Source organism: Lygodium microphyllum, chromosome 6 (assembly GCF_053477565.2).
Source record: "Lygodium microphyllum isolate KBCC chromosome 6, Lygodium_microphyllum_v1.1.10, whole genome shotgun sequence".
Taxonomy (NCBI): Eukaryota; Viridiplantae; Streptophyta; class Polypodiopsida; order Schizaeales; family Lygodiaceae; genus Lygodium; species Lygodium microphyllum.
In genome coordinates this window covers 90,972,080-90,985,044 of record NC_141140.1, presented here as the reverse complement: position 1 = coordinate 90,985,044, position 12,965 = coordinate 90,972,080, and the positions used below count along the sequence as shown (strand labels likewise).

Genomic DNA, 12,965 nt, shown 5'->3' with positions numbered 1-12,965 from the left:
TTTCGCATGAGGGGACACAAAGGGCATGCATATGCTTTAGTGAAGGAATCTTAATGTCACATCAAGCTATTCATAGTGCTTGTGTAGCTATAGGAGGTATTTACAAATGGTCATATCATAGGTTCACATGGGCCCATGTCCTAATTTATAAGCACTCCCTTTATTCTTTGCTTAGTAATTGGCCAACCTATTTTATGGTAGGAACAACTCCTAAATTATTTTCTTCTATAAAATGAGCGAGTGTGGCCATAGTCCATTATCCATTTTTGCACTTACAAATTCTTGGTGTGGAGAAGGAGAACTTGCGCTCCACCATTTTACTCATCATAGTGGACCATTCCTTGTTACATATTGTGTGTTCTCTTTCTTTAATTATTCTGTTGTGTGTTTTTCTCTTCTAATATTAACACCCACTTAAGAAGGGATACTTTGTAAGTAATCAAAGGTGAGAATGAGCTACCACTACACTTGGTTCAAAGAAAGTAAAATTAGGACCAATACTTAAGTGTACTCCAATATCCTAAAATGATATTAAGCCATGTTGTATTCAACTAAAGAGGGGTCACATTCTAGCAACTTTATCTAATATAAGAAAGCTACTCGACTTATCGAGTCCACCCAACAATAGATTCAATCATCAAGATTGAGATCTTTTACTTTCCTTGATGGTTTATCTTAGTTATCTAATTAGCAAAGCATGCTATCACACTATGAGGACATATAAAAGAGCTTTCTTTTATTATCTTGTTACATAGGATTCATTATGTTGAAATGGCAAGCTCAACTAGCGTGGACATTGACAATAGACTACTTGGTTAGATAGATCTGTACATCTACACTTAGTATATCGACGGTCATTATAATCCTCACATGGCCAATGGCATATCACTTATTTTATTTGATTTATTACACCTATTTACAATTGTCATAGTTATAATGCATGTTGATTAGTATCGTAGTTATGCAATGTTTAACTTAGTCACTTAAAGTTTTCTTTATACTGTATCTTATCTGTACTTTGTGTACATTGTATTTGTGAGGAAGAAAGAAGAAAAATCAGCAAGAAAACATTTTCATAGTGGGAGTTGAGACCCCAGAGGACTAGCTGTCAACATGTATTGAAATCTTATTGTTGCTTCTAATAGCTGAATGCAATTACTTGAAGGCTGTGGACAATCAACGTGAGGCATCCACAAGACAATAAGATCGAATCTAGTCACAACAAGGTCTGTAAACAATGATAAGAACACAAGGGTTAGCAAACCAATAATGAATATCATTGGGTGATTTCTCTTCTTTATCAACAATACTCCATCTCTTTTGTGCAAGGTAATAACTTGAAAAGAATCAAGGGTCTCAATTTTGGCACCCTTAGACTAGAATGATTTCTATTGGATTCTGGGCATTGATTATCTACTCGAGCAAAATAGGCTGGCTAGGGTATGAGCGACTTGTGAATTCACTAGCCCCCTGGTCCATTGTCCAAAGGTCCAAGCATAGTGGGAGAGGGGGGGGGGGGGGGTTTTCTTACATTATTTTACAGGGCTGAGCAAACCATAGGTGCAAACCCTAGTTTGAAGCTCTCAAGGTCATAAAGGACATGGATGTTTTGCTGCAAGAAGTTGCCCAAGATGGAGAGGTTGGCAGAGGGGGCCTCGAGGATGGCCAAGCAGAAGGTGAGGGGGTCAGACTCCACCTCAATAAAGTAGTTTTCCACAGGGGGCTTGAAGACAGCCCCATCTTTGAAGAAGATGGAGAATTCCGGAAACTGAACATCAGACACCCCAGAGACATTATAGCACATGTCAAGCATGGAACTCGCCCTTGGGTAGGAGATCTTGTCCTCAAAGGCCTTGGCTATGGGCTTGTATGCCTGTGTTGTGAAGTAAGTGAGGGTTGTCCCTGAGTCAATGATTGTCCCTCCTTGCCCTTGTGCGTCTAGAGCCCATGCAGATGGAGGTATGGCTATCTCTTCTCCCCCTACACTCACCTTCTCCACATCCAGATAGTAGAATGTCTGCACTGGTGTGTTCCTTATGAAGCCTGTGTACTGCAGGTCAGGGTGTGCAAGGAGGCGCTTGTCCTCTCCAAAGATCAATATACTGCTCACACTCGTGTTGCTGTTCCTGTTCACCAGACAGTAAGAGAATTTGTGCCCAAACCTGTGACGCAGCTGAGAGGGGAAAGAAAGAGGCCCTTTCCCTAGACCCAGTAAACCCCCTGCCCCTCTGAATAGCCCTTGATTTGAGTGCCCACACCCAAACACCACATCTTCTAGGTTGAAGGGCTGGCCATTCCCCAAATTCAGTGTAAATGTCTCCATGGCCAGCTCCCCTGTTGTGTTGGACATGTCCCCATACCAGTAGCTGTACTTGCAGCTATGGGGCTTCTCCTTCAAGCATGGCTCCTTGTCATACACTGTGCTCACCAGTTTGCAATGCCGATCGTCGCTGCACGGTATCCTCTTGTATGAAGATGAAGCATTGGGACTGAAAACGGGGCCTTCCTGACTATAGCAGGCCTTGCAAGGGCTGCATTGTGTCCAAATCAGATCACTCCCTGTATCTATGATCAGTGAGAAGTGCCTCGGTGGCATGCCGATGTACACGTCCATGAAATACTCACCGCAGCCGAGTGTGGCTCCGGATTCCACATAGCTTTGCAGGGTCCGAGGGAGGCCTTGGGGCGGGGCGGAGATGGGTGTGGAGGCTTGGTCATGGGGGGGTTGATATGGTGGGGGAGTGTCCTTGTCTCCTACAAAGGCAGGAGAAGGGGCAGCTGACAAAATGGGCATGGATATTGATGCCGGTGGTGATGATGGGTAGGTTGCCTTCATGCCCATGCCATACACGCGGTAGGAGTCTCTCCAGAGGGCATATCTGAGGGACTCTGATGGTGACGTTTGCTGATGGAGAGGGTGGGAATCTCTGTGTTTCATGGACAAGCGCATGGTCGAGGGTCGATCCTCGCCAGCGGAATGTTCGACGGGGTGCGATCCGGGACAAGCGGGGGCTGTAGACTGAAGCCCTGCATCTTCTGGTCTGTGGGACGCCATCATGTGCTGCTGGCAGTGGTCCTCCATGGATTGGAATTGGGTGGGCAACTGGATACCTGGGAGAAGATCATTATGGGGGTAATGCCGAGGGGGCTGCTGAAGGTGGGCAGGGGCGATCAGGAGAAGGAAGAAGAGAGGCCCCAGAAGGCAGGGCAGGAGGGCCCTCATGGAGATCCCAACTGTGCACGAGGACACACACACACACACACACACACAGACACACACAGACACACAGAGAATGAAGCGCGCACACACACGCACGCAGAATGACCCACACACAGAGAGAGAATGACCGAGAGAGAGAGAGAGAGTTGGACACACACAAAGAGCTCTGTTTGTGCTGGCAAAGATAGACGAACTGATCAGACAGAAGGCCTTTGGTAGCTTACTTTGCTGTAAGACAGAGAGTCAATGATCAGCAGAGACAGAGGGTAGCAAGGAGAGTGGACAGGGAGGGCCTGAGGAAGCTTTTATAGCTGCATCAAAGAGATTGGATCATCAGCAGAGAGAGGACTTTCGAAGGAGAGCTTGTGCTAGTATATATTATAGCCTTGGCGTCATGGTTTTGATTCTGTGTTGACGCGTGAGACCCTTGAGGCGATGGGGGTGGGGGGTGAACGAGTTGGGAGTCCTTCTCTGTGGTGCAGTACGTTTCCATGAAATTCAACAATTGAGAATCCCAGAGATAAACCACAGTGAATGATCTTTAGTTGGAGAGTTGGACTCGGTCTTCCCAGTTGTGATTTTCTCTCGCATTTTCGGAGAGGCTTAGGGTGCTGCCATACGTTTAGTCTGTACTTGCATTTCGAAGTAAAGCTGAGTATAAATTTAGGCTGGTTACACACCAAGTGATGAACGGCCAACCCCCGTCCAGAGTGTGGGCATGCACTTTTTGAAATTGGGCACGAACATGGGCGTCATACCTTTACACACCAAAGGGATACAGTTTGTAAAAAAATAAAAAAGAATAAACCTATAAATCTTTTGATTGGTTGCAAATGCAAAAAGTACACCCTTCTCCACCACTTTACAAAGTGGGGAGGGGAGACTCCCCGTCCAAAAGTGGGCGAGGAGTTCACCTGTTTAGCAGGTAAATAACATGTCATATCCTCTTCAGTGTGTAAAGGACTGCGGACGTCAACCTTTAAATAAGTGTTTTGATTGGTCAAAGCTTACAAAGTGGGCGTCCCTTTTTTGGTGTGTAACCGGCCTTAGTAAGAAAGAAAGAAAAAAGGCATGTCACACATAGCACGCTTAACTTATTGGACATCTTAAAGGTCTTGCATATGTGTGCATGACCCCGCTCTTAATTGTTAACGATACTCTTCAAAGGCAAAGTAAGTTGAACATTATATATATATATATATATATATATATATATATATATAGAGAGAGAGAGAGAGAGAGAGAGAATAACACACATATTTTTAGGGTCTGCATTGCTAGATTAGGACTTATACTCAATTGAAGCTATGAAATTTTTGAGGACACCTACTTGCAAAAGATAAAGTATACAATCTAGAAAACCATTCAAAGTCTACAAAGAAATCAGCAGCTTTGAAGTTTTAACATTCCAATAGCCCCACTTCGAAGTTTTGACATTCTAATAGCCCCACTTAATACTCACATTGCAACTTTGTAAGAGTATAGTAATAAATACCAACATACTCCCATAATTATGGAGGAAAGTGCATTCTTGTGTATACATTTGAGAAGGATATATATTGTTCTATACAGTTCAATGCCGCTTCTTCTGAAGGCTAAAGGCTCTGTTTGTCCTATGGTAGTGTCAAGCCTATATTCATGATAGTTACCCAACCTATCATTGAACATGGACAAATGACAAAATTAATTTGATATAGTAAATAATGAATTTAGGGTCCTTTACAAGGTTACACAGGTTGAAGTATTAGAGAACACAAAATAGATAAGGAGCTACAAGTTGTGCAATGTCATAGTGAATGAAAAGGGGGTTGCATGAGGAGCTAGTTTAAGCAACAACCATTGCAAAGATTGATTTGACAATTACTCTTATTTACTGCCTACAAAGTAGAGGCCCTCTATTTAAGAAGGTGAGGTGTCAAAGAGACTTGGAAGAATGGGGTAAAGGTCAAATACCTTGTAAACATTGAAACCCAACACATGAAAATGCCATGTCACCAAGCCTTTCAATGGAGGAAAATCAAAAAAGAGATTTGAGAACCAAATTTAGAAACTATTTTTGTTTCTAAACCTTTCAGTTTAACTAATGATCTATTAGGATCTATATGGAGACATATTTAAAATATTAGTACACTCCTTTATCAAAACTTGCAACCCTTATTTCTTCATTGCATTCATAATTTCATTTGCTATTACTATGTTGTAAGACAAACCCACTAAAAGTGTGTTGCATGGTTTGCGAACTTGCAAAGCTCATGAGGCTTCATCTCATTCGCTTTGTGCTTTTGTGAGCAAAGAGAAGCAACCACGCTATTATGCACCACTCTAATTTCACCCATCAATGCGTATTCACAATTCTTATGTTACTATTCATGTATAAGCTATGCCATAGTACTATATGAGCTATATGGAATTCTCTATCTCCCTCTCATGGCAAAATGCTCATTATCCCATCTCTCTCTCTCTCTCTCTCTCTCTCTCTCTCTCTCTCTCTCTCTCTCTCTCTCTCTCTCTCGTGCCATCAAGAGATCTCTACTAGCTAAAGCAACCCATTTTTGAAGTAGGAGGTAGTCTCCTTTACTATGTTTCTTGAATGTTTTGGCCCTTGGTTGTGCATAGCATGCAACCAATACATGTGTGGCTACATATAGTTTTGAAGGTTTTGCATCAGATAGATATTATGGATGTATGCATGCTTATAGGAATCATCATTCATGCTGCAAAAAGGGTTGCTCTTAGGATATTGTATATTTGTGATAGTTTATAGGAATAATCATTCATCATGTAGATATTGTATTTTGTGACTGTTTTTGAGTTAAAAACTAGGTTGCAAAATGTCTTCCTTAGACTCAATGAAGGGTATGCATGATTAGGCTATTTAAATGTGGCAAGGGTCATGCATGAAAACAAGACTATAGATTAGGTATATACAAATTTAATTTTTGCTTTATTACCACATAAAGCATCACTTTCTAGTGGTGTTCTACATCTCAATAGTGGTAAAATATCATGGTCTAACCATGATGAACCACTCCTAATTGGTGATGTTTAATTTCTAAATACCCCTCAAAAGTGGTGTTCCACTGCTATAAAGTGGACTTCAACTACTAAAAAGTGGTCATATGCAACAAAAAGTGACAACATTCTACTAAAAAATGCCACCCACTACTAAAAAGGGATCCACTTAAAAGTGGTACTGGCTACTTAAAAGTGGTAATGTGTCAATGAGAAGTGGTACTCAGCACACTAAAACATGGTGCACACCACTAAAAAGTAATGTCTATCACTAAAACTTGATTTGGTAAAAAGTGGTACAAACTAGTAAAAAGTGCTAAAAAGAGGTGATCTACCACTAAAAAGTGGTTCACTAATAAATGGTTTGAAGCATTGAAAAATGGTACTTGGCAGTAAAGTGGTACTTTATCACTCAAAAGCAGTAATCTACCACTAAAAAGTGGTACCCATCACTAAACATCAGTGCATCTGAAAGTGGTAGTTACCACTTAAAAGTAGTAATCTACCACTAGAAACCCACCACTAAAAGTGGCTCCATTACTTAAAAGTGGTACTGGCTACTTAAAAGTGGTAATGTGTCAATGAGAAGTGGTACTCAGCACACTAAAACATGGTGCACACCACTAAAAAGTAATGTCTATCACTAAAACTTGATTTGGTAAAAAGTGGTACAAACTAGTAAAAAGTGCTAAAAAGAGGTGATCTACCACTAAAAAGTGGTTCACTAATAAATGGTTTGAAGCATTGAAAAATGGTACTTAGTAGTAAAGTGGTACTTTACCACTCAAAAGCAGTAATCTACCACAAAAAAGTGGTACCCATCATTAAACATCAGTGCATCTGAAAGTGGTAGTTGCCACTTAAAAGTAGTAATCTACCACTAGAAACCCACCACTAAAAGTGGCTCCATCACTAAAAAAGTGGTACAAGGATAAAACATGTGCAAACCACTTAAAAGTGGGTACATAGCACTAGTAGGAAGAGGTACCCAGCACTAAAAGCGCTCTTATACTGCTTTAAAGTAGTAGTCCACCACTAAAAAGTGTTGTCTTTTAACTTACACTACCACTTACAAGTGGTGTTACTCCTTCCTAGTTGTGCAATTCAACTTTCTGTGGTTATCACCAATATCAGGTGGAGTAAAACCATTTAAATTATTGTAAAACCTTTGTTATAATTTAAAAAAGTGGTGTGCTCCTCTAGTTAAAGTCATCAAGTCTACTTTTAAGTGGTGAATTTTCAATATTTTGGTAAAATACTAATAAAAACTAGATGTTTATCACTTGAAAGTAGTGTACAATCACTAGAATTTTAAAATAAAGTGGTCCTTCACTCAACTTAAGTTATTTGTTGCCACTTTGTAGTGATGGATTTCACCTTTTAGTAGTGATACACAAATAATAATTGGAGTAGTGCATGCAGTAGTAGGGAAGCAAATAAATCCTAGAAAAGAGTGCGTAGTACCACAAAGGTTGGTGAGAAGCACCATTGTATTGTAAAGGAAGGAGTAGTAAGATTAGCACATCCAATATGTAACGTACTTGCTGCTTGATTGCGGAAGGTAACATTTAGTAATTGTCCAAGGTCTATCCTAGCTATTGTCACCATCTGCACTCCACATGAATAATTAGACTAACTAGGTCTACCTCATTGCAAAGCGCTTAGCCTCGACCTACAAGGATCAACCTGAAGGTTTCTACAAGACTTAATAGTCTCCAAAAATATTCTAGTGCTTAATCCGGGCGATCACATTGTGACCCTATAAGACTGAGAGCAAGTCAATTGCCCCACTTGGTTCATAGAGTGAGTGAGAGATGAGGGGGAGTTGAACTCTACCCCTTTGCCCACCATAAGGCAAAATCTCATCTCTGTTCCCCTAAAATAGTGCATGACTAGGATCCAAGTCTAGACATTAGGAAAAGTCAATGCTTAGCTCTTATCAAAAAATAGTGCGTGACTAGGATCTAAGACTAGACCCTAGGAAAAGTCAATGCTTAACTCTTATCTTGGGGAAGTTACTATATGTATATCCTCTACATCACATGCATTCAAGGCCTATTTATAAAAATCCTTATCTGTGAATTTTTCATGAATAAAACATAACCCTTTTCTATTCAATATGTAAATAACCCCCTTATATTACACCCGTTTGTATGTAAAAAATGTATAAAAATGGTATTTTAAAATACCTTATTTTGAACCCACGTGATGCACACAAATATTCATGAGTAACTTACCCGAGGCTCTTATCCTAAAATTTCTATAGGAGGAAAGTATCCAACTTATTGGGTCCGCCCAACCATCAATCATTTTCCATTAGGGAAAGATAATTACTCGCTTTACGTAGTAGTAGATAGTCCTATAATAAAATGCATGCTAATATCAGTCTATTTACCATGTGGAATGGGTAACGCCTGAAGTAGATCACTAGGAAACAAATTGGAATCTTTATTCTATTGGCATGGTAAGCCGTACATCACATTTTCTTTGACGTCTTTCCAAAGTCCTTTCCAATAAAAGCATTTATGGATCTTATCAAAGGTTTTAAACAAACCAATATGCCTTGCTAAAGGAGAAGCATGGCTCTTTGGTTACGAGTTTCCATAAGAGGGAACCTTCCATATAGAACATTTCCCACCTTGTACCCTCTCTTCATCTTAGGGTCTTTCAAGAGGACTAGCTGCACTTACTATGCTTGCTCAAGATTCTTTTCCTATCTTAGAAATAGTTCAAGTATACTACCAAAGCCCCACTAGTTCTTAACTACCTTATGAGATGAGCCTTCCTCACACATTTGGCCTCTTGTCTAGGTGGCGGTCTACAATCTAATCGAATATAGAACAGTGGCTTGGTGTACCTTGGGGAGAGTACATGCCAGATCATGGTTCTACCTCTTGCAAAGAATCTACATCAATCGTAGTACTGTCTCTTGCAAAAAAATTGCACTACCTCATCACATCTTGTCTCCTTGATCTTTTCAAACACATCCAAAATTGGCCATACCCATCCATAACCAAAAACGACTTTAACTAAGCTAAAACATCTTTATCAAGTAGCAAATCCACCACTAGCCTTTATTTCAATTAAGACACTTCCATTAATCAAATACACTTTTTATGTACATACCATAATACATTGAATATTAGTGTAATGTCTCTTTCCTCTTGGCCATGAAATTGTAGAGTTCATGTCTTCACCCATGTCTCTTCCCTCATGGCTATGCACTTGTAGGGGTTGATGTCTCCACCCATGCATGACCCTTTTGTATCATATCTATACTTATTTCAACATCTTTATGAGAACATTTCTTGAAGACCTCTAATCTTATAACTACCTCATTATTATGTAGTTTCTATTATTGCTAATGAGGTGGCTAATGCTCATATTTTTTGCTATTTTAAAAGTCTTGAAATTTTTCCAATTAAAGGTACAAATAATCTATTATTCTCTTATTTTTCATTGAATATGTAAGCATAAAATACTTGACTATGGGCACTAGAATTGATAGCATCATTGGTTGCACAAATGCTTGTGTTGAGTGTCACGAATGATAGACTTGCCATGTTGGAAGGTCTTGCCTTGTTGACACACTAACCTTTTTGCGAGGGGGCATAACGAATCTAGAAAAGGAAAGTGGATAGGACGAGACAAAAAAGATTATTGACTATGGGAATGTACTTCAAGAATTATACTCTTTGCCTTCTCTCTCACTCTTGACACTCTTGCATTTTATTGCCCCTCTCTATTGGACATCGTCTACTTGCCTCTCATGTCGTTTACTCACAACTAGCCTTCCTTTATAGTTGAGGGGGGGAGGGGTGGGGATCTCTTATATTGTGGGATCATTGAGGTATAAGCATGTGGCAAGAGGAGACTAAAAGATCGGGAAAAGATCCAATTTCATAAAGTTAAAAATCCATGTGTCAAAATGTATTTTATTGCAATTATCCATGTGTCAATTGAGGGGGAGGGGAGTATAGAATATCCTCATAAATAATCACGGGAGGGAGTATTATAATTAAATCCCTAATAATTGGGGGATACATTTATTTAATGAAAGGTCGTTTAATGAATTTAAAAGGGAGGAGAGGGGGGAGTACTCTAGGTCAATTAATGAAGTTTAGGGGGGAGGAGGGCTCCGGGGGGGGGGGGGGGGGATAAATACATTTTATTAAAGAGATCATTAAGAATGAATTTTTTTTTGGGGTTGAGGTCATGGTGGATGAGGTAGGGGGAGACACACCACTGGTTTGGCAGCCAAGATCAGGTCCCGTCTCCCCTTCATTATTTTTTTGTTTTTATCTTCTTCTTCATATCTCACTAAGATTTAAAGAACCTTACTACTAGCATGTGATCCTACGTGCTTTGTGTTATTCACTCTCACCCTCATCCACATGTTTTGCATGCATCATTGTGCGTGCAACTTCTCGTTCCCTCTTTAACCTTTATATTAAGGTTATTGTGTGTACAACACACACACACACACACACACACACACACACTCTCTCTCTCTCTCTCTCTCTCTCTCTCTCTCTCTCTCTCTCTCTCTCTCTCTCTTCTTGGGGGTGATTTTCATGCGAGTTTGGGAGGGGAGTTCTATGTGGAAGGTGCATATATGGCTTCTCTTTTTTCCTTATTATATTCTCTCTAGGTTTTTATTTTAAAACCTTATGTTATTAACCCTTGTTCACATGTAGTCCTTCCAGGAACTTGTTCATGTGCGGTCCCTATGGGAATTCACACGTGGTCCTTGCAAAACTTAATTCTAACATTCGTAATTATGCATGGGGAAGAACTAATGTGTTTTGTGGAAAGAAACCCCGACACTGTAATCAAGAGGGGGGAATACAATTGTTGGGCAAAAAAAAAAAAGGTTTACACTATAGGAGATGGAGAGGATACTACTTTGGGGGAGCTCAACTAGGAGTTTAAGAAGATAGTGTTGCCTGAAGTGAGGCAACATCTACATGAAATTGAAAGGCCAGATGAGGAAAAGGCAGATGAGGAAAAGCCATTTGGAAGAGAAATAGTGGAGTTTTTCGATGATGTAGTGGAAATAATCCCAAAGGTCTATGTTGAAAATTTGAGCAAGAGAAAGAGGAAAGACACTACACGACATGCTACATTGTTGTAGAGTCTATAGTGTGTGTATAGAAGGTAAAAGAACTTCAAACATCCTAACAATAAACCTCCTAAACTGAAGTCTTGAAAGAGACTCTTGTAGCATATAGCCCCCTTTAAAGCTCTTAACTTTGCTTGCTCTATAGCCTTTTATAGCCTATGGCTCCATTGCAACTTTTATTTTGATTTGCAACTTCAATTATAATGGAACAATTATGTTCTATTTTGTCTAGTACTTATTATTGATTTGTGTCCATTTATTATTGTGTTAGTGCTATTATTGTAGTCAAGGTACACCTAGGTAAACAATCATTCACATTGAAGTGCATGTAATAAATACCCTAGATACGAGTTGTTTGAAAGGTATAAGTCTAAAAGGTTTTTACAATACACTTGCATCATTTGAACATAGTTCAATCCAACGAATAATTTGATTCAATGGTTAAGTTTACAATGTAAGTCTATTTTCAATGTTTGTCAAGACTTTGTACCAACATAATTTTTATGTAGTAGAATTGGACTAGATAGTAAAGATGAAAGGAGGTGAGCCTTGAGGTGACAACACAACACACGAGTGCAGGCAAGAGCTATGGTGGAAGGAGCTAGAGAAAGAAAGAGAGAGACACAAAATGTGGGAACTCCAATAGTCACAATGTGTGAAGGCCTTCCCTTTATTCAAATGTCACTAAAAGAATAAAGAATGAAGTGATGGTGATGGGCGCTCACCACTTGCAGTGTACAGGTATATGGGTATTGTCAATGTAACTAATAATGGGCGGCTAAGCACAGGTGCCTTTATCCCCAACAACCTCCCACTTAAAGGCGAATGTGCCCCTAGTATGAGGAGAGAACAAGAAAAAAAAAGACAAAGTACAAATGTACATAAGTACAATAGGATAAGGAAATATATCATCTCATCCAACGCCCATCAACTTCCTAAGGAAGGCAAAACGCTCTCCTGAGAGGCTTCTAATGAGTAGATTTACAAGATTTTGGTCAGTTAAGATCTTGACAAGCTCAATGGGCTTGTCCTCAATGACCTCTTGTATAAAGTGGTAACACACCTCAATGTGCTTCGTCTTCACATGGAAGACTGGATTCTTGGCCAACTGAATAACACAATAGAATCCGAATGCAATGTAGAGACCATATCAATAATGCCAAGTTGAGAGCCTCTTTGCAAGACTCAATGGTTGCAACATACTTTGTCTCTATAGTAGATAGGGCAGTGCATTTCTACACCTTGGACATCTAAGAAATAGCACCTCCAAAAAAGGTGAAGACATAGCCAAAGATGGACTTCTTACTGTTTGCATGTCCTACATAATTAGAATTAGTGTATCCCATGACTCCTACATCCTAGCCACCATAACATATGCACATAGTTGTTGTGCCCTTCAGGTATCTCATGATACCCTTGATAGCATTCCGATGCCATCTGCCAAGTGTAGCCATATAGCGTGCCACAACTCCCATTGGAAATGCTATGTCAACATGAGTAGCTATCATGGCATACATCAATCTGCTCACTATAGATGAATAAGGGATCTTGGCTATCTCGGCCTTCTGCTCATCAGACTGCAAACAATTGGCCTGACTAACCTTCATGTGA

General features: G+C 39.9%; 1 protein-coding gene across 1 annotated transcript; it reads right to left on the bottom strand.

Annotated features, from left to right (window-relative positions):
- Positions 1 to 1,255: 1,255 nt before the first annotated feature.
- Positions 1,256 to 3,800, bottom strand: LOC148034796 (aspartic proteinase nepenthesin-1-like). The gene has a single exon (XM_087679768.1). It carries the CDS (start codon positions 3,221 to 3,223, stop codon positions 1,538 to 1,540), a length of 1,686 nt encoding a protein of 561 aa, XP_087535894.1. The 5' UTR covers positions 3,224 to 3,800; the 3' UTR covers positions 1,256 to 1,537.
- Between the last annotated feature and the right edge of the window lie 9,165 nt (positions 3,801 to 12,965).

Bases quoted from the DNA above. Each gene is read 5' to 3' on its own strand.
- LOC148034796 (XM_087679768.1), bottom strand. From the start codon at position 3,223: ATGAGGGCCCTCCTGCCCTGCCTTCTGGGGCCTCTCTTCTTCCTTCTC.